This window comes from Somniosus microcephalus, unplaced genomic scaffold, assembly GCF_052327205.1.
Source record: "Somniosus microcephalus isolate GS21.2 unplaced genomic scaffold, FLI_Smic_1.0 unresolved_chr1, whole genome shotgun sequence".
In the NCBI taxonomy this organism is placed as follows: Eukaryota; Metazoa; Chordata; class Chondrichthyes; order Squaliformes; family Somniosidae; genus Somniosus; species Somniosus microcephalus.
The window spans coordinates 162916985-162938057 of NW_028225179.1; the positions used below are offsets into that span (position 1 = coordinate 162916985).

The 21073-nt window shown below is 49.9% G+C and overlaps 2 protein-coding genes across 3 annotated transcripts in view; one reads left to right on the plus strand and one right to left on the minus strand.

Annotated features, from left to right (window-relative positions):
• The window catches only part of LOC147096435 (superkiller complex protein 2-like), a 70704-nt gene extending 63655 nt beyond the window's left edge, over positions 1–7049 (minus strand). The window contains 1 exon segment of the mRNA XM_085973821.1: positions 6982–7049. Within this exon segment, the coding sequence (XP_085829947.1) occupies positions 6982–7000 (19 nt within the window). The 5' untranslated portion in view covers positions 7001–7049.
• A 796-nt stretch (positions 7050–7845) lies between these two features.
• nelfe (negative elongation factor complex member E) overlaps positions 7846–21073 on the plus strand; it is a 41895-nt gene continuing 28667 nt past the window's right edge. The window contains exons 1-3 of one of the 2 annotated variants that reach the window (XM_085975208.1): positions 7846–8223; positions 15321–15390; positions 18884–19029. In XM_085975208.1, coding sequence (XP_085831334.1) covers positions 8149–8223; positions 15321–15390; positions 18884–19029 — 291 coding nt within the window. In that variant the 5' untranslated portion in view covers positions 7846–8148. The remainder of the gene's footprint in view (positions 8224–15320; positions 15391–18883; positions 19030–21073) is intronic. The other variant, XM_085975209.1, reaches the window with a different exon arrangement.

A 21073-nucleotide genomic window follows, 5' to 3' on the forward strand; every position in this document is an offset into this window, starting at 1 on the left:
GAGCCAAGTGGCTCGTGCTCTCGCCAACCGGTCAGGCCCAAAATCCAGCCCGCACCATCCGAGCACCTCGCTCCACTTCCAATCCAGCCCAGGTCCCTCTCGGGAGGCCCAAAGTCCGGCATCGGCAGCGACGAGCGCGCGAGAGGGATCGCGAGTATCTCATAGACATAAAAGATAGGAGCAGGAGTAGACCATTCGACCCCTCGAGCCTGCTCCGCCATTCAATGAGATCATGGCTAATCATCCAAATTCAGTACCCTGTCCCTGCCTTCTCCCCATATCCCTTGATCCCTTTAGCCTTAAGAAATATATCCAACTCCTTCTTGAATATATTTAATGAATTGGCCTCTACTGCCTTCTGTGGTAGAGAATTCCACAGGTTCACCACTCTCTGGGTGAAGAAATTCCTCCCCATCTCTGTCCTAAATGACTTACCCCTTATCCTTAGACTGTGACCCCTGGTTCTGGACTCCCCGACCATCGGGAACATCCTTCCTGCATCTAGTCTGTCTAGTCCTGTTAGAATTTTATAAGTTTCAATGAGATCCCCTCTCATTCTTCTAAACTCCAGCGAGTACAAGCCCAATCGCTCCTCATACGTCATTCCTGCCATCCCAGGTATCAGACTGGTGAATCTTCGCTGCACTCCCTCCATGGCAAGAACATCCTTCCTCAGATAAGGCGACCAAAACTGCACACAATACTCAAGGTGTGGTCTCACCAAGGCCCTGTACAACTGCAGCAAGACATCCTTGTTCCTGTACTCGAACCCTCTTGCTACGAAGGCCAACATACCATTTGCCTTCTTAACCGCCTGCTGCACCTGCATGCTTACCTTCAGCGACTGGTGCACAAGGACACCCAGGTCTCGTTACACTTCCCCTTCTCCCAATCTATTGCCAGTCAGATAATAATCTGCCTTCTTGTTTTTGACACCAAAGTGGATAACCTCATATTTATCCACATTATACTGCCATCTGCCATGCTTCTGCCCAATCACCCAACCTGTCCAAATCATAATGGAGTTTCTCGGCATCCTCCTCACAGCACACACGCCCACCCTGGGATCCAAAAGCTGCAGGAATACACAACTGGCCACCACGTCAACAAAGTCAAGAAGTGTGAGCAAAAGAAATAAAGGCAGGAGGCTTGCATTTCTGTAGCGCCTTTCACCACCACCGGGCGTCCCAAAGCGCTTTACAGCCAAGGAAGTACTTTTTTTTTTGAAGTGGAGTCACTGCTGTAATGTAGGAAACGCAGCAGCCAATTTGCACACAGCAAGCTCCCGCAAGCAGCAACGTGATAATGACCAGATCATCCGAGTTTTGGTGATGTTTGGTGAGGGGTGAATATTGGCCAGGACACCGGGGAGAACCCCCCCCCCACCCCGCTCTTCTTTACAATAGTGCCTCGGGATCTTTTAACGACCACCTGAGGGGGCAGACGGGGACCTCCTCCGAAAGACGCTAGTGGAAATATGGAACTCTATCCCTTGGGAAAAGCTGTCGCGGCTGGAGTGGGGGGTCAATTGAAAATGTCAAAACTGGGATTGATAGTATTTTTGTTAAGTAAGGATATGTGGCCCAGAAATTCGGGTCTCCACGGGTGAGTCCGCATGGGGTACTCACCCGTAGGCCCAATGGAAGTGCCGGTTTTCTGCATGCACTGCGCATGTGCGGGAAACCGGCACTTCCGTTCCCCTGAAAGCAGGGGTTCAGAGGTCGAACGCGCGCGCAGGAGAGGCTGCGCGTGCGCATCGAACTTACTTTTTTTTTGCAGGTTTTCACACGAGGGTAAGCTTGCAGGATTTAGAAATGTAAAAAGCAGGCGTAAGGCCTGCTTTTTACAAGGTAAGTGGTGAATTAATTAAAATTAAAACATTTTTTCCACAGGTTTATTATTTTTAAATACTTTAAAGCAAGGTAAGTTTATTTCTAGCCCCGTTAGAATATAAAATTATTTTTTCAAAAATTTAAATTGTTTAAAATAGTTATTTAATGTAATTTATAGCTTATTTAAAAAGTGTGATTTAAAAAAAAAAAAATTATTTGAAGATTTACTGCTATTTTGGGGCCGTAGTATTTATAAGTCTTGACAGCTCTTCCTGTCAAGACTTATGAATGGGTTTTTCCCTCCTCCGATTGGCTGCCCATGGCCCACGTGATCCCAGGGGATGCATCGAACTAACTGCGCCCCTGGGATACACAAGCACTGCGCACCGGCAGCTGGGCCAGGCCCCGGATCGGAATTCCACGGGGGCCCACAGCTCAACGGCCAGCGCGCAAGGCGAGTGCAGGTCGGGGGCTTGCACCCGCGGGAAGCCCCCCGACCCGAATCTCTGGGCCATGGAAGTCTTCCGTTTCCCGGAATTGTGTCGGATTGCTTCTTGGTCCCACTTACACCGGTGACAACACCTTGCCCTCAGATAGTGATTTCACCTTAGTGCTTCCAAAAAATAGGGGACGGGGAGTGCAAGGATTCGGGCATCGAACGGGAACCGGGAGAGAAACTATTTCCACTGGTGAGGGAAGACCAGAACAAGGGGGCATAACAACAGTGACTACACGCTTCAAAAGTACTTCATTGGCTGGAAGGCGCTTTGGGACGTCTTTCTGAGAGTGCAGCGGGCTCCCTCAGTACTGCACTGGGATTGTCAGCCTAGATTTTGTGCTGAAGTGGGGCTTAAACCCAAAACCTTCTGACTCAGAGGCGAGAGCGCGGTAAAGTTATGATCGGCCAGTCAAGGGCACTCAGCTGGCACAGAGGCCTCTTTAACCCGGCTGATTTGAGAAATGCGCTGTAACTTAACAATTCCTCTGGCCACAAACTGGCAGCCTCTCTCGCTTGATATTACATCCGAATACACGGCACAAGAACAGCCCAAAGAGTCCATAGCCCAGAAATTCGGGTCGGGGGGCTTCCCGCGGGTGCAAGCCCCCGACCTGCACTTGCCTAGCGCGCCGGCCGTTGAGCTGTGAGCCCCCGTGGAATTGCGATCCTGGGCCTCCTCCAACTGCCGGCGCGCAGTTCTTGCGTATCCCAGGGACGCAGTTCGTTCGATGCGTCCCCTGGGATCACGTGGGCCATGGAGAGCCAATGGTAGCAGGGAATGCTTCATTCATAAGTTTGACAGGAACCCTGTCAAACCTATAAATACTATAAGCCCCAAAACATCATTAAATCTTCAAATAAATTTGAAAAAAATCACATTTTTAATGAACTATAAATTACATGAAATAACTATTTTAAACAATAATATAAATTTTTGAAAAAAATAATTTTATTTTCCAACGGGGCTAAAAATAAACTTACCTTTCTTTAAAGTATTTAAAAATAATAAACCTGTGGAAAAAATGTTTTAATTTTAATTAATTCACCACTTACCTTGTAAAAAGCAGGCCTTGCGACTGCTTTTTATATGTCTAACTTCTGGAGGCTTACCCTCCTGGGAAAACCTGCAAAAAAAATGTAAGTTCGATGCGCACGCGCTGCCTCTCCTGTGCACGCGTTCGACCTCTTAACCCCGGCTTTCAGGGGAACGGAAGTTCCGGTTTCCCACGCACGCGCAAAACCAGCACTTCCATTGGGCTTACGGGCGAGTACCCCGTGCGGACTCACCCGTGGAGACCTGAATTTCTGGGCCCATATCTCCCCTTGCAATGGGAACCAAATAGTCAGCACTGCCCAGCATCCCCTACACTGAGAAACAAGTCTCCATTCTCCCCAACCTCCCCCCCGCAACAGCAATTGCATCCTAAAAAGACTTGCATTTATATGGTGCCTTTCACAACCTCAGGACATCCCAAAGTGCTTCACAGCCAATGAAGTACCTTTAAAGTTTGTTGCTGGTACCTCTCCACGACACCCTCCTTGAAAAAGTGCAACATCCCCACCGACACCTGGGAATCCCTGGCCCAAGACTGCACAAAGTGGAGGAGAAGCATCCAGGAAGGTGCCGAACACCTCGAGCCTCTTCGCCGGTAGCAAGCGGAAGCCCAGCGCAAGGAGCGCACGTCAACCCAAGCACCCCACCCACCCGCCCCTTCAACCACCGCCTGCCCCACCTGTAACAGAGACTGTAGGTCCCGCATTGGACTCATCAGTCACCCGAGAACTAATTTTTAGTGTGGAAGCAAGTCATCCTCGGTCCCGAGGGACTGCCTAAGAGAAGAAGACTGTTAGGGTAAAATTTGGTTTAAGGGATATAAAGGGGTCCTCAATATTCGACCGGTATAAAACTGTCTGAAAAGTACCATTTAGTCTTGTTAGGCTGGAAAACAAACACAGAGCACCATGGAATACTTGGCTAACATAAATAAAAATTAGCTGACCAAAGACATTCTGAAGTGTTGCTTCTAATTACAACTTGGTAACTGTTTATCACAGAAATCACAGAAACCCCACAGTGCAGATAGAGGCCATTTCGGCCCATCGAGCCTGCACCGACACATATCCCACCCGATCCCCGTAACCCCACGTATTTAATCCCCCCTAACACTAAGGGTCAATTTATCATAGCCAATCAACCTAACCCGCACATCTTTGGACTGTGGGAGGAAACCGGAGCACCCGGAGGAAACCCACGCAAACACGGGGAGAATGTGCAAACTCCACACAGACAGTCACCCGAGGCCGGATTCGAACCCGGGTCCCTGGCGCTGTGAGGCAACAGTGCTAACCACTATGCCACCATGCTAGAAAGAGCCTGTTCTTGGAAGAGATAAGAGTACAAAGGCACGATTAAGAAGCAGCGGCAAATAAGACCTTGAAGAAGTAGTCAGCCAGCTGCATAATTCAGTGTGGCTTTTGTATCCAGCTAGCCCTGTCTTTCCCATACCGATAACAAGAGTAAGAGACAGCTGATGAATATGAAGCCTCCTACAGTCGACAAGCTTTTTACTGACGTATTCAGGGGGTACTCGAGTTCGAAGGACAGGCTTAGTAGTTGATTGATTAACCATGTAAACCAATGAAGTATCAATATTCCCATGTATACACCCCATTAGTAATAAGTGGGTGTTGTCTAATAAACTGTATAAACTAAGCTGTATTGGCACTTTTCCTCTGAGAACGGTGCCTCTAGCTGGGGGTGGCTGAGGTAGTTCTCCCGTGTGCACTCGTAATAAAACTACTGATCTGGGTAACACCCGAGTCTGTTAGTTCTGTTTTACCATCCAGATTTTCCTCGCTTACAAAGACGACTTTTAAAAAGTGTACTTACTGTTATAATGTGGGAAATTCGGCAGCCAATTTGCACACAGCAAGCTCCCACAAACAGCAATGTGACCGGAAAACCTTTTTTTTTTTTTTTTTTAGTGATGTTGGTCGAGGGATATTGACCCAGGACACCGGGGAGAACGCCCCTGCTCTTCTTCGAAATAGTGCCTTGGGATCTTTTACATCCACCTGAGAGAGCAGACGTAAAAGTTTAACGTCTCATCTGAAAGACGGCACCTCCGACAGTGCAGCACTCCCTCAGTACTGCACTGGAGCGTCAACCTAGACTTGTGTCCTCAAGTCTCTGTAGTGGGACCAGAGGTGAGAGTTATGACCAGCTGAGCCATGGCTGATAGTGGGGACACTGTCTGCACCAAATTGACAGCTTCTAATTCCCTTTTAAGATGTTAGTAGGTCTTCTGTGGGGGTTGTGCATGGTTTCAACATGGAAAGACTCCTCTGAGTAAATAAATAAAACTGCACCACTCACCCAAGAGAGTTTATTTAATTTAAACTAAAACAAACTGCAACATCACCCGAGCTCAGTGGGTGGCTCTCTTCCCTCGGTCAGAAGGTCATAGGTTCAAGCCTCGCCCCAGAGACGCGAGCACAAAAATCTAGGCTGACACTCCCAGTGCAGTGCTGAGGGAGCGCCGCACTGTCGGGGGGGCAGTGCTGAGGGAGCGCCGCACTGTCGGGGGGGGGGCGGTGCTGAGGGAGCGCCGCACTGTCGGAGGGGCAGAAGTGAGGGAGCGCCGCACTGTCGGAGGGGCGGTACTGAGCGAGCGTTGCACTGTCGGAGGGGCGGTACTGTGGGAGCGTTGCACTGTCGGAGGGGCGGTACTGTGGGAGCGCCGCACTGTCGGAGGGGCGGTACTGTGGGAGCGCCGCACTGTCGGAGGGGCGGTACTGTGGGAGCGCCGCACTGTCGGAGGGGCGGTACTGAGGGAGTGCCGCACTGTCGGAGGGGCGGTACTGTGGGAGCGCCGCACTGTCGGAGGGGCGGTACTGTGGGAGCGCCGCACTGTCGGAGGGTCAGAAGTGAGGGAGCGCCGCACTGTCAGAGGGTCAGAAGTGAGGGAGTACTGCACTGTCGGAAGGGCGGTACTGAGCAAGCGTTGCACTGTCGGAGGGGCAGTACTGTGGGAGCGCCGCACTGTCGGAGGGGCAGTACTGAGGGAGAGCTGCACTGTTGGAGGGGCATTGCTGAGGGGGGCGCTGCACTGTCGGAGGTGCCGTCTTTCGGATGAGACGTTAAACCGAGGCTCCTGTCTGCTCTCTCAGATGGCACTCCTTAGAAGAGCAGGGGGGGGGGGGGGGGAGTTATTCCCTGGTGTCCTGGGCCAATATTTATCCCTCAATCAACATCACTTAAAAAAAAAGCAGACGATCTGGTCATTATCACATTGCTGTCTGTGGGAGCTTGCTGTGCGCAAACTGACTACCGCATTTCCTACATTATAACAAGTATACACTTTAAAATTACTTAATTGGCTGCGAAACGCTTTTAGACGTCCTGAGGTGGAGAAAGGCGCTATATGAATGCAAGTCTTTCATTCTGCACATTAGGTTTCCTCTCCCTCCCCCCAGAAGTTAGACAATCTTCACTTTCCTCTGCAGTTATTTAATGCACAGCCCAATGAGGAGACACCCAAGATCTAGGGAGACAGGCTGACTGACCCTCAACCCCTTTGCAGCTTTTCCCCCTACAATAAACCCCCTCCTCTCTTTGGGCTTGTGTGGGTCCAGCAGGACAATCCTTACCAAGTCTCTCCAGCTCCATCCCTGCCTGGCAACAGCCTCACCTCTGACCTCTCACCCGGAAACTTAACGCCTCCCTTAAAAAAACAACCGCCCCGCCCACCACAAACTTCACTAAAATTCGTCTCACGTCGTCGATTTGCAACTCGAGGCGCTGAGTCGTGACTATCCTTGATTTTTTTTTTGTGTTGTAGTTTATTTATAATTCAAAAAGAAATGTCTGTGCCCCTAACAAAGATGGCGGAGAGCTCCCTTCGCGCCCCCCACCCGCCTTTTTGAATTTGCAGCGCGTAGGTATCTTATTGCCACTAACAAAGATGGCCGATGCGCGTTTTTCTCCCCCTGTCAGTGGTCACTTTGAGGTATTTGCCACTAACAAAGATGGCCGACGCGTTTTTTGTCTCCCCTGTCAGAGGTCAGTCTCTGCGGCCAATTTGCCACTAACAAAGATGGCCGACGCATTTTTCTCCCTGCTCCTATCTATCATTGGTCAGTTTGTGAGGTATATTTGCCGCAAAGAAAGATGGTCGACGCGTTTTTTTTCTCTTCCGCCCCCCCCAACCTATTAGTGCTCAGTTGATGAGGTGAGTTTGCCACTCACAAAGATTGCCGACCCGTTTTTCTCTCCTTGTCTGTGGCCAGTTTAATGATGTGTTTGCCACTAACAAAGATGGCCGGACATGGTTCTCTTCAGGTTACGAGGTATGTTTGCCACTAACAAAGATGGCCGACGCATTTCCCCCCTCCCCTCTCCGCTCTCAGTGGTCAGCTTGTGTTTGCCACTAAGAAAGATGGCGGACGTGTTTCCTCCCCCTTGCTCCCTTCAATGGTCTTTGCCACTAACAAAAATGGCCGACGCACAAGCTCGGCAGCCTTGGCGAGGCAGGAGTCGAGAATCGAAAACCCTCTGGCCCCAGAAAAAAAAAGATAAAACATTGGCTTTCCGAAATAGCACCAGAGAAAAGGAAAGTTAAATATTTAATTGACCGGAACCTGGGGTCCCAATGAAATAGCGAGGGTTGTTCTGACGTCATCGACGCGTCCGACGTCACTGGTGGGCGACGTTGTTTTCATTTTTGGAGAAGTTGAAGGTGGAATAAAGTCCCTGGAATCACTGGATTAAATTAGATCAGTGAGCTGTTGAGAGAGAGGAAGGGAAGGGAGTGAGTGATGGCTCTCTTCCCAGCCGCCCTGAGTGAGGAGGAGGAGGTTCTGCAGAAGAAATATGCCAAACTCAAAAAGAAGGTGAGTGAATGAACTGTGTAGGCCCAGTGATCACCATGGAGACAATTGTTGCCTCATACTTACTGGTCACTGTAGGGCCCAGTGATCACCATGGAGACAGAGCAGGCCAGAGGGGGCAATTGTTGCCTCATATTTACTGGTCACTGTAGGGCCCAGTGATCACCATGGAGACAGAGCAGGCCAGAGGGGGCAATTGTTGCCTCATATTTACTGGTCACTGTAGGGCCCAGTGATCACCATGGAGACAGAGCAGGCCAGAGGGGGCAATTGTTGCCTCATAGAAACATAGAAGATAGGAGCAGGAGTAGGCCATGCGGCCCCTCGAGCCTGCTCCGCCATTCAATGCGATCATGGTTGATCATCCAAATTCAGTACCATATCCCTTGATCCCTTTAGCCTTAAGAAATATATCTAACTCCTTCTTGAATATAGTTAATGAATTGGCCTCAACTGCCTTCTGTGGTAGAGAATTCTACTCTCTGGGTGAAGAAATTCCCCCCTCATCTCAGTCCTAAATGGCTTACCCCTTATCCTTAGACTGTGACCCCTGGTTCTGGACTCCCCGACCATCGGGAACATCCTTCCTGCATCTAGTCTGTTCAGTCCTGTCAGAATTTTATAAGTTTCAATGAGATCCCCTCTCATTCTTCTAAACTCCTGCGAATATAAGCCCAATCGACCCAAACTCTCCTCATACGTCATTCCTGCGATCCCAGGTATCAGCCTGGTGAATCTTTGCTGCAGTCCCTCCATGGCAAGAACATCCTTCCTCAGACAAGGCGACCAAAACTGCACACAATACTCAAGATGTGGTCTCACCAAGGCCCTGTACAACTGCAGCAAGACATCCTTGTTCCTGTACTCGAATCCTCTCGCTACGAAGGCCAACATACCATTTGCCTTCTTAACCGCCTGCTACACCTGCATGCTTACCTTCAGCAACTGGTGCACAAGGACACCCAGGTCTCGTTGCACTTCCTCTTCTCCCAAGCTATTGCCGTTCAGATAATAATCTGCCTTCCTGTTTTTGCCACCAAAGTGGATAACCTCGCATTTATCCACATTATACTGCATCTGCCATGCTTCTGCCCAATCACCCAACCTGTCCAAATCATCCTGAAGTTTCTCGGCATCCTCCTCACAGCACACACGCCCACCCAGCTTTGTGTCGTCTGCAAACTTGGAGATATTACATCTAGTTCCCTCGTCTAGTTCATTAATATATATTGTGAATAGCTGGGGTCCAAGGACCGATCCCTGCGGTACCCCACTAGTCACTGCCTGCCACTCAGAAAAAGACCCGTTTATTCCAACTCTTTGCTTCCTGTCTGCCAACCAGTTCTCTATCCAAGTCAGTACCTTGTCCCCAATCCCATGTGCCTTAACTTTACACGCTAATCTCTTATGCGGGACCTTATCGAAAGCCTTCTGAAAGTCCAAATACACCACATCCACTGGTTCTCCCTTACCTATTCTACTAGTTACATCCTCAAAAAATTCCAGTAGATTAGTCAAGCACGATTTACCTTTTGTAAATCCATGTTGACTTTGTCCGACCCTGTCACTGTTTTCCAAGTGCTCTGCTATTCCATCTTTTATAATGGACTCTAGCATTTTCCCCACTACCGATGTCAGGCTTACCAGTCTATATTTCCCCATTTTCTCTCTACCACCTTTTTTGAATAGTGGGGTAACATTAGCTACCCTCCAATCCATGGGAACTGTTCCAGAGCCTCTAGAATTTTGGAAGATGACCAGCAATGCATCTACTATTTCTAGGGCCACTTCCTTAAGTACCAATGTTGAAACGGATTTTTTTGGTCCTCAATCTGGTTCAGTACAAACACTGAGTCGAATACTGGTTTAGTTCAACAGTTGTTTTATTCTGTTGTCCCGGGAGACTTACTCTGATACAGCACCGTTCTGACTCCAGCAGAGTCTCGACAGGTTCCACCAGAGCAAGCAATCTTTCATACAGTGGGTCACATTATTATACTTTACTTTTGAAAAGACATTAACACATCGTACATTCTACACCAATCCCGAGCGAGGCACGTACACAGTTTAAAGTGATGTCCTGGCCTGGCAGTTTGAAATAAAGAAGTCACAGTTCACTGAATGGTTTATAATATAGAAAATATGCAGGTAATGGTTTCACGATCACCTAATCATTATGGTACTGCATGGTAATGTGTTTTCGGATCGCCTATTGTCAGTATACCCTTTGCACTCCACCCTACATTGTTCCACCAGCAAACATAGAAACATAGAGATAGGAACAGGAGTAGGCCATTCGGCCCTTCGAGCCTGCTCCGCCATTCAATGAGATCATGGCTGATCTTCGTCTGAGATCATAGCTGATCTTACCAGTTCAGTACCCCGTCCCCGCCTTTTCTCCGTAACCCTTAATCCCCTTAGCCTTCAGAAATATATCCAATTCTCTCTTGAAAATATTTATTGAATTAGCCTTCACAGCCCTCTGTGGCAGGGAATTCCACAGGCTCACCACTCTTTGAGTGAAGAAATTCTTCCTCATCTCTGTTTTAAATGATTTGCCCGCTATTTTTAGACTGTGGCCCCTGGTTCTGTGCTCCCCGGCCATTGGAAACATTCTCTCTGAATTCAGCCTGTCCAGGCCTGCCATAATTTTATATGTTTCGATGAGATCCCCTCTCAATCTTCTAAACTCCAGTGAGTACAAGCCCAAACTATTCAATCTCTCCTCGTAGGTCATTCCCGCCATTCCAGGTATCAGCCTGGTGAATCGCCGCTGCACTCTTTCCATGGCAAGAACATCCTTCCGCAGATGGGGCGACCAAAACTGTACACAATACTCCAGATGCGGTCTCACCAGCACCTTGTACAGCTGTAGTAAGGTATCCCTATTCCTATACTCGAACCCCCTTGATATGAAGGCCAACATACCATTTGCCTTCTTAATCGCCTGTTGCACCTGCATGCTCTCCTTCAGTGACTGGTGCACAAGAACACCCAGGTCCCTCTGCACTTCCCCATCTCCCAATCTATTGCCATTTAGATAATAATCTACCCTCCTGTTTTTACCCCCAAAGTGGATAACCTCGCATTTATCCACATTATAGTGCATCTGCCACGTATCCGCCCATTCCCCCAACCTGTCCAAATCGCACTGTAGCCTCCTGACATCCTCATCAGAGCCCACCCCTGCTCCTAGTTTAGTGTCGTCAGCGAATTTGGAAATATTGCATCCAATTCCCTGATCCAGATCATTTATATATATTGTGAACAGCTGGGGTCCCAGGACAGATCCTTGCGGCACCCCGCTGGTCACTGCCTGCCACTCCGAAAACGAGCCGTTTATTCCAACTCTCTGTTTTCTATCCGCCAGCCAGTTCTCTATCCACGTTAATACTTTGCCCCCAATCCCATGAGCCTTAATTTTGCATGATAATCTTTTGTGTGGAACCTTATCGAAGGCTTTCTGGAAGTCAAGGTACACCACATCCACTGGCTCTCCCCCATCTATTTTACCAGTTACTTCCTCAAAAAATTCCAGCAGATTAGTCAAACACGATTTACCCTGTGTGACATCGTGGGTGCCAGCCATATTAGCATTTTACTTCCTGCTGCCTTCAGTTTCTTGAATTAACATGATCATCTCTCACAATATGCAAGTGACTCAGCGATGTCGACATTGCACCACCATTTTAGGCTAACAGGGTCCTCCATTTTAGGTTGGCAGGGTCCTTGGCCATGCGGAGCGAGTTGTTACCTTATTTTTGCATTCTATATTCTCACCCTGGGATGTAGATTATCAGGCCCTGGGGATTTATCGGCCTTCAATCCCGTCAATTTCCCTAACACCATTTCCCTACAAATACTGATTTCTTTCAGTTCCTCCCTTTCATCAGACCCTATGTTCCCCGATATCTCTGGGAGGTTATTTGTGTCCTCCTTTGTGAAGACAGAACCAAAGTATGTATTTAGTTGGTCAGCCATTTCTTTGTTCCCCATTATAAATTCCCCCGATTCTGACTGCAAGGGACCTACGCTTGACTTCACCAATCTTTTTCTCTTCACATATCTATAAAAGCTTTTACAGTCAGTTTTTATGTTCCCTGAAAGTTTACTCTCATACTCTATTTCCCCCCTCTTAATTAATCCCTTTGTCTTCCTTTGCTGAATCCTAAACTGCTCCCATTCCTCAGGTTTACTGCTTTTTCTGGCCAATTTATATGTCCTTGGATCTTATGCTATCCCTAATTTCCCTTGTTAGCCACGGTTGAGTCACCTTTTTTTGTTTTATTTTTATGCCAAACTGGGATGAACAAATTCTGTAGTTCATCCATGCGATCTTTGAATGTTTGCCATTGCCGATCCACCATCAACCCCTTGAGTAACTTTCCCCAATCAATCCTACCCAACTCGCGCCTCATACCATTGTAGTTTCCTTTATTTAAATTCAGGACCCTAGCCTCTGAGTCAACTACTTCACTCTCCATCTTAATGAAGAATTCGATCATATTATGATTGCTCCTCCCCAAGGGGCCTCGCACAACAAGATTGCTAATTAATCCTTTCTCATTACATAATACCCAGTCTAAGATGGCCTGATCTCTAGTTGGTTCCTCGACATATTGGTCCAGGAAACCATCCCGTATACACTCCAGGAATTCCTCCTCCATAGTATTGTTACTAATTTGGTTAGCCCAATCTATATGTAGATTAAAGTCACCCGTGATAACTGCTGTGCCCTTATTGCACGCTTCTCTAATTTGCTGGTCACTGTAGGGCCCAGTGATCACCATGGCGACAGAGCAGGCCAGAGGGGACAATTGTTGCCTCATATTTTCTTCATAATTTCCCCAGAAATTAAAGATTTCTGGGTCCAAAGATGTGCGGGTTAGGATGATTGGCTATGATAAATTGACCCTTAGTGTTAGGGGGATTAAATACGTGGGGTTACGGGGATCGGGTGGGATATGTGTCGGTGCAGGCTCGATGGGCCGAAATGGCCTCTATCTGCACTGTGGGGTTTCTGTGATTAGTCTCCTGGACATTGCTGTGGGCAAAACACGGGAGAAAAATCATAGTGAGAGTAAAATAAAAAATGGTGGTTTTTTTTTACCATTTGCTTTGAGCGCTTTTCATTCCTTAGTTCTAAAATTATTGGAGATGGGGGGTGAGGAGAAAGGCTGATTGACTGGGGAGAACAGTTGGAGCCGGGAGGTCAAGTGATGAAACCACCAGGATTACGTCGAACCAGAGTTGCCAGCCCTAATGTCCTGCGGTGTTGCAAATGGGGAGTCGGGACCAGCGATAGAGGTCGGATGATTAATCGGACCAGGTTATGCAGATGTAACTCGGTCCTCATTTTGAATTCACGCATTCAGCCCCTTCATAATATTCTGTGATTTTTATATCTATAATATATTCAATCTCTTACATCTGTGAGCAATTCTTGTCAAGAAAGCCATAAATGGGACACTTGGTAGCCCCCTCGCCTCCGAGTCAGAAGGTCGTGAGCTCAAGTCCCAGTCCAGAGACTTGAGCACAAAATCTAGGCTGACTCTCCCAGTGCCAGTACTGAGGGAGCGCCGCACTGTCGGAGGGGCAGTGCTGAGGGAGCACTGCACTGTCGGAGGGGCAGTACTGAGGGAGCGCTGCACTGTCGGAGGGGCAGTACTGAGGGAGCGCTGCACTGTCGGAGGGGCAGTACTGAGGGAGCGCTGCACTGTCGGAGGAGCAGTGCTGAGGGAGCGCTGCACTGTTGGAGGGGCCGTGCTGAGGGAGCGCTGCACTGTCAGAGGGGCAGTACTGAGGGAGCGCTGCACTGTCGGAGGGGCAGTACTGAGGGAGCGCCGCACTGTCTGAGGGGCAGTGCTGAGGGAGCGCTGCACTGTCAGCGGGGCAGTACTGAGGGAGCGCTGCACTGTCGGAGGGGCAGTACTGAGGGAGCGCTGCACTGTCGGAGGGGCAGTACTGAGGGAGCGCTGCACTGTCGGAGGGGCAGTACTGAGGGAGTGCTGCACTGTCGGAATGGCAGTATTGAGGGAGCGCCGCACTGTCGGAATGGCAGTATTGAGGGAGCGCTGCACTGTCGGAGGGGCAGTACTGAGGGAGCGCTGCACTGTCAGCGGGGCAGTACTGAGGGAGCGCCGCACTGTCGGAGGGGCAGTACTGAGGGAGCGCTGCACTGTCGGAGGGGCAGTACTGAGGGAGTGCTGCACTGTCGGAATGGCAGTATTGAGGGAGCGCCGCACTGTCGGAATGGCAGTATTGAGGGAGCGCTGCACTGTCGGAGGGGCAGTACTGAGGGAGTGCTGCACTGTCGGAGGGGCAGTACTGAGGGAGCGCTGCACTGTCGGAGGGGCAGTACTGAGGGAGCGCTGCACTGTCGGAGGGGCAGTACTGAGGGAGCGCTGCACTGTCGGAGGGGCAGTACTGAGGGAGCGCTGCACTGTCAGAGGGGCAGTACTGAGGGAGCACCGCACTGTCGGAGGTGCTGTCTGTCGGATGAGACGTTAAACCGAGGCCCCGTCTGCCATCTCAGGTGGATGTAAAAGATCCCACGGCACTATTTCGAAGAAGAGCAGGGTGAGTTATCCCCGGTGTCCTGTGACAATATTTATCCCTCAACCAACATCACCTGAAAGCAGATGATCTGGTCATTATCACGTTGCTGTATGTGGGAGCTTGCTGTGTGCAAATCGGCTGCCGCATTTCCCACATTACACCAGTGACTAACCGCAGGGACTGGAGTGCATCATCACCTCGGCCAACCAAATTTCAATTTAATTTGTTAAGTTTCGTTTAATGTTTTACTGGTTACAGTCTATTTGTTTATGGGTTGCTCATAAAGAGTGTAACAGTGACCACACTTCCAAAAGTACTTCATTGGCTGTAAGGCCCTTTGGGACGTCCGGTGGTCGTAGAAATGCACGTCTTTCTTAACAGTAGTGGATTGGTCAGGTGGAGAATTATTTTGCATTTCCCACTCTGAAGCCAACCACTTCTTTGTGTCCTTTAACCTACTGAAGCGCGCGGTCAGTTCTGATAAGTGGCCCTGGGGGTGGGACAGAGCTGAGTTATTTCTGACTTTGCGATGTTCGTTGCAGAAAAAGGCACTCATGGCCTTGAAGAAGCAGAGCTCGGGAGCGCAGACCAACCAGGGCGGAATTAAACGATGTGAGTAGCCCCGGGAAGGTGCCGGGTCCGGCTTCCCCGGTCCGTGCTGATGTCGGGGCCAGGAGGGGGTGTGTTGCAGCAGCCGGCCCCAGAATGGAAAGGGCAACGCTGGCCAGATCGGCACGCTGTGCCGCCCGTGTGGTTGTGCCCACGTGCGGGCGTCCAACAGGGGGTGGGGGGGGCAGCGTCCGGCTCCGTCGGGCCGCCCGCTGCGGTTAAATCATCTGCCGCCGCTCGCTGTCTGGGCTTGCGTTTAATGGCCCCCTTTGGCAACGTGTTGCACCTCAGTTATAGTACCTGAAGGAAAACAATTGCAGGGCTACGGGGAAAACATAGAAACATAGAAGATAGGAGCAGGAGCAGGCCATTCGGCCCCTCGAGCCTGCTCCGCCATTCAATGCGATCATGGCTGATCATCCAAATTCAGTACCCTGTCCCTGCCTTCTCCCCATATCCCTTGATCCCTTTAGCCTTAAGAAATATATCCAACTCCTTGAATATATTTAATGAATTGGCCTCTACTGCCTTCTGTGGGAGAGAATTCCACAGGTTCACCACTCTCTGGGTGAAGAAATTCCTCCTCATTTCTGTCCTAAATGACTTACCCCTTATCCTTAGACTGTGACCCCTGGTTCTGGACTCCCCGACCATCGGGAACACCCTTCCTGCACCTAGTCTGCCTAGTCCTGTCAGAATTTTATAAGTTTCAATGAGATCCCCTCTCATCCTTCTAAACTTCAGTGAGTATAAGCCCAATCGACCCAATCTCTCCTCATACGTCATTCCTGCCATCCCAGGTATCAGTCTGGTGAATCTTCGCTGCACTCCCTCCATGGCAAGCACATCCTTCCTCAGATAAGGCGACCAAAACTGCACACAATACTCAAGATGTGGTCTCACCAAGGCCCTGTACAACTGCAGCAAGACATCCTTGTTCCTGTACTCGAATCCTCTCGCTATGAAGGCCAACATACCATTTGCCTTCTTAACCACCTGCTGCACTTGCACGCTTACCTTCAACGACTGGTGCACAAGGACACCCAGGTCTCGTTGCACTTCCCCTTCTCCCAATCTATTGCCATTCAGATAATACCCTGCCTTCCTGTTTTTGCCACCAAAGTGGATAACCTCGCATTTATCCACGTTATATTGCATCTGCCATGCTTCTGCCCAATCACCCAACCTGTCCAAATCCTCCTGGATTTTCTCGGCATCCTCCTCACAGCACACACGCCCACCCAGCTTTGAAAACATTGAGTGTCTCCGCTTCCACCACTTCCGTCGGCAGCGAGTTCCAAGTCATCACCACTCGCAAAAAAGTTTTTCCTCACGTCCCCCCTGTATCTCTTGCCCAAAACCTTAAATCTGTGTCCCCAAGTCCTTGTACCATCAACTAGTGGGAACAGCCTTTCCCTGTCTAGCCTATCCAAACCCGTCATAATCTTGTACACCTCTATCAAATCACCCCACAACCTCCTTTGCTCTAATGAAAACAAATCCAGCTTCTCCAAGCTGTCCTTGTAGCTAAAATCCCCCATCCCCAGAACCATTCTGGTAAATCTCCTCTGCACCCTCTCAAGGGCCTTCACATCCTTCCTAAAGTGTGGTGACCAGAACTGGACACAATACTCCAGTTGTGGCCTAACCAGCGCTTTATAAAGGTTCAGCATAACTTCTCCACTTTTGTACTCAATACCTCTATTTATGAAGCCCAAGATCCCATATGCTTTGCTAACCACTCTCTCAATATGTCCCGCCACCTTCAGGGACCTATGCACATTAACTCCCAGGTCCCTCTGTCCCTGCACACTCTTTAAAACTGTGCCATTAAGAGTATATTGCCTCTCCCTGTTCCTTCTGCCAAAATGCATCACCTCACACTTCTCTGTATTAAATTCCATCTGCCACTTGTCTGCCCATTCTGCTAGCCTTTCCATGTCCTCAAATCCCTCCATGGCCTCCGCCGCCCTCCCTATCGCTGTAATCTCCTCCAGCCCCACAACCCTCCGAGATATCTGCGCTCCTCTAACTCTGCCCTGTTGAGCATCCCTGATTTTTATTCGCTCAACCATTGGTGGCCGTGCCTTCACTGCCTGGGCCCTAAGCTCTGGAATTCCCTCCCTAAACCTCTCTGCCTCTCTCTCCTCCTTTAAGACACTCCCTTAAAACCTACCTCTCATCTGCCCGAATACTCCTTATGTGGCTCGGTGTCAAATTTTGTTTTACAACGCTCCTGTGAAGCGCCTTGGGACATTTTACGATGTTAAAGGCGCAGTCTAAATGCAAATTGTTGTTGTACTTTATTCTCTCTCTGGCTCACTTTCCAAGACTCTTTCCCTTTCTGTCTGTCTGTGTCTTCTCTCTCTCTCTCTCTCTCTCTCTGCACACGTGACTTTTGAAAATTCAGTCAACCAGATCTTAGTTTTTAAAAAACAGCTCAGCGTTTCCATGCTAAGCTCTACAACTTGAAATCTCCTCTTGTTTTTCTAAACAGGCCTCTGTTCTGCTCCCTCTTGTGTTTGGGATTTCGTGCACGCTGGTGTCCAATGTGAAAAACATAGAAACTTAGAAACATAGAAAATAGGAGCAGGAGTAGGCCATTCGGCCCCTCGAGCCTGCTCCGCCATTCAATGCGATCATGGCTGATCATCCAAATTCAGTACCCGGTCCCTGCCTTCTCCCCATACCCCTTGATCCCTTTAGCCTTAAGAAATATATCCAACTCCTTCTTGAATATATTTAATGAATTGGCCTCTCCTGCCTTCTGTGGTAGAGAATTCCACAGGTTCACCACTCTCTGGGTGAAGAAATTCCTCCTCATCTCTGTCCTAAATGGCCTACCCCTTATCCTTAGACTGTGACCCCTGGTTCTGGACTCCCCGACCATCGGGAACATCCTTCCTGCATCTAGTCTGTCCAGTCCTGTCAGAATTTTATAAGTTTCAATGAGATCCCCTCTCATTCTTCTAAACTCCAGCGAGTATAAGCCCAATCGACCCAATCTCTCCTCGTACGTCATTCCTGCCATCCCAGGTATCAGTCTGGTGAATCTTCGCTGCACTCTCTCCATGGCAAGAACATCCTTCCTCAGATAAGGCGACCAAAACTGCACACAATACTCAAGGTGTGGTCTCACCAAGGCCCTGTACAACTTGTACAAAAAGAGGGGGGCAATTATATTCACTGGCTTAAAACAACTTTACATGCAAGAGTGCAGCATCTGCAAACAACATCCTTCTTGCAGGCTGCCTGGCCTCGCTAGTTGCCTAACTGCTACACTTCCTGATGTTAAGAGAACATCTCTAAATTCTCAGACACAAACTTGACGTATCCTCGCACCTTCCACATCTTCCCATTTCTGATTCCTTTCTCTCGCTGCCTAATCTGGTCTTTGGGATTTGTTTATTTCTTTCAAATGAGAGACTGAAAAATGCGGTTCACTGTGTTTATTAACAATTGGAACGTTCCCTCGCCTCCAATCTCCCTTCCGCAGCTCTTTCTGACCAACCCATCATCGACACCGCCACGGCAACGGAGCAGGCAAAGATGCTGGTGAAATCCGGAGCTATCAGCGCCATCAAAGCGGAGAACAAAAACTCGGGCTTCAAACGCTCCCGGACGTTGGAAGGGAAACTAAAGGTAAGGAGCAAAGACCCGTCAACCACCTTAAACATTCACTCCCTCCACCGCCAGCGCACCGTGGCTGCAGTGTGTACCATCTCCAAGATGCACTGCAGCAACTCGCCAAGGCCTCTTCGGCAGCATCTCCCAAACCCGCGACCTCTTCCACCTAGAAGGACGAGGGCAGCAGGCACACGGGAACACCACCACCTCCAGGTTCCCCTCCAAGTCACACACCATCCTGACTTGGAAATATATCGGCCGATCCATCATCGTCACTGGGTCAGAATCCTGGAACTCCCTCCCTAACAGCACTGTTGGGAGCACCTTCACCACACGGACTGCAGCGGTTCAAGAAGGCAGCTCACCACCACCTTCTCGAGGGCAAATAGGGATGGGCAATAAATGCCGTCCTTGCCAGCGACGCCCACATCCCGTGAATGAATTAAAACATTTACATCGGGCCTTCTCGCCTCCTTCCTGACATAACCAATGAGTTGCTTTTGAGGGGCAGTCACTGTTGCTATGGCAATAAAATACAGAGGGGGAAAACCAACGATTTTGTGTTCTTGCATTAGATATTTTGCTCAGGTTCAGCATCACAGAGCACTCGTGTAATGGGCCCCTCGCTCCCCCCGACCGGGGCCCCTCGCTGACCCCCCGACCGGGGCCCCTCGCTGACCCCCCCGACCCGGGGCCCCTCGCTGACCCCCCGACCCGGGGCCCCTCGCTGACCCCCCCGACCCGGGGCCCCTCGCTGACCCCCCCGACCCGGGGCCCCTCGCTGACCCCCCCGACCCGGGGCCCCTCGCTGACCCCCCCGACCCGGGGCCCCTCGCTGACCCCCCCGACCCGGGGCCCCTCGCTGACCCCCCCGACCCGGGGCCCCTCGCTCCCCCCGCCCCTCGCTCCCCCCCCGACCGGGGCCCCTCGCTTCCCCCCCCCCCGACCGGGGCCCCTCGCTCCCCCCCCGACCGGGGCCCCTCGCTCCCCCCGCCCCTCGCTCCCCCCCCCCCCCCCGACCGGGGCCCCTCGCTCCCCCCCCCCCCCCGACCGGGGCCCCTCGCTCCCCCCCCCGACCGGGGCCCCTCGCTCCCCCCCCCGACCGGGGCCCCTCGCTCCTCGCCCGCCCGATGGACCCTTCACTCCCTATGAAGCCGAATGTGTTTGACTTGCTTCATATATAAATAATTGTCGTGAGACAAGGGGTTGAATAGCACATCCTTTCCATTGTATTTAAGGTTATTGGCTACACCTGGTTTCCTTGACTTCAGAAGGTGGAAAACTGAACACTCGTATCTACCTGGGAGTTTCTTTAACCGTGCCATTTCGACACCAGGCATTCATTTGTTGGGTGATCCAGTTTAGGGAAATTAGAGAAGCGTGCGATAAGAGCACAGCTGTCATCATGGGTGACTTTAATTTACATATTGATTGGACTACCCAAACTAGTAAAAATTCTGAGGAGGAGGAATTCCTGGAATGTTTTCGGGACGGTTATCTGGACCAATATGTCGAGGAGCCGACTCGAGATCAGGCCATTTTAGACTGGGTATTGTGCAATGAGAAGGGACTTATCAGCAATCTTCTTGTACGAGGCCCCTTGGGTCAGAGCGATCATAATATGATCGAGCTCTCAGTCGAGATGGAGAGTGAGGAAATTGAATCAGAGACTAAGGTCCAGAACTTAAATAAAGGGAATTACGAGGGTATGAGACGGGAATTGGGTAAGATTGATTGGGTGGTGTTTCTGGGGGGATTGACAGTGGATAGACAATGGCAAGCATTCAAAGATAGAATGGAAGAATTCCAGAACATGTTTATACTGGTTTGGCACAAAAATAAACCTAAAAAGGTGACTCAACCGTGGATAACGAGGGAAATTAGGGACAGCATAAAATCAAAAAAAAGGGCATATCAACTGGCAAAAAAAAGCACCAGACCGGAAGATTGGGGGCAGTACAAGATACAGCAAAAGAGGACAAAGGGATTAATCAGGAAGGGGAAAATAGAATACGAAAGTAAACTTGCAGCAAACATAAAGACAGACTGCAAAAGCTTT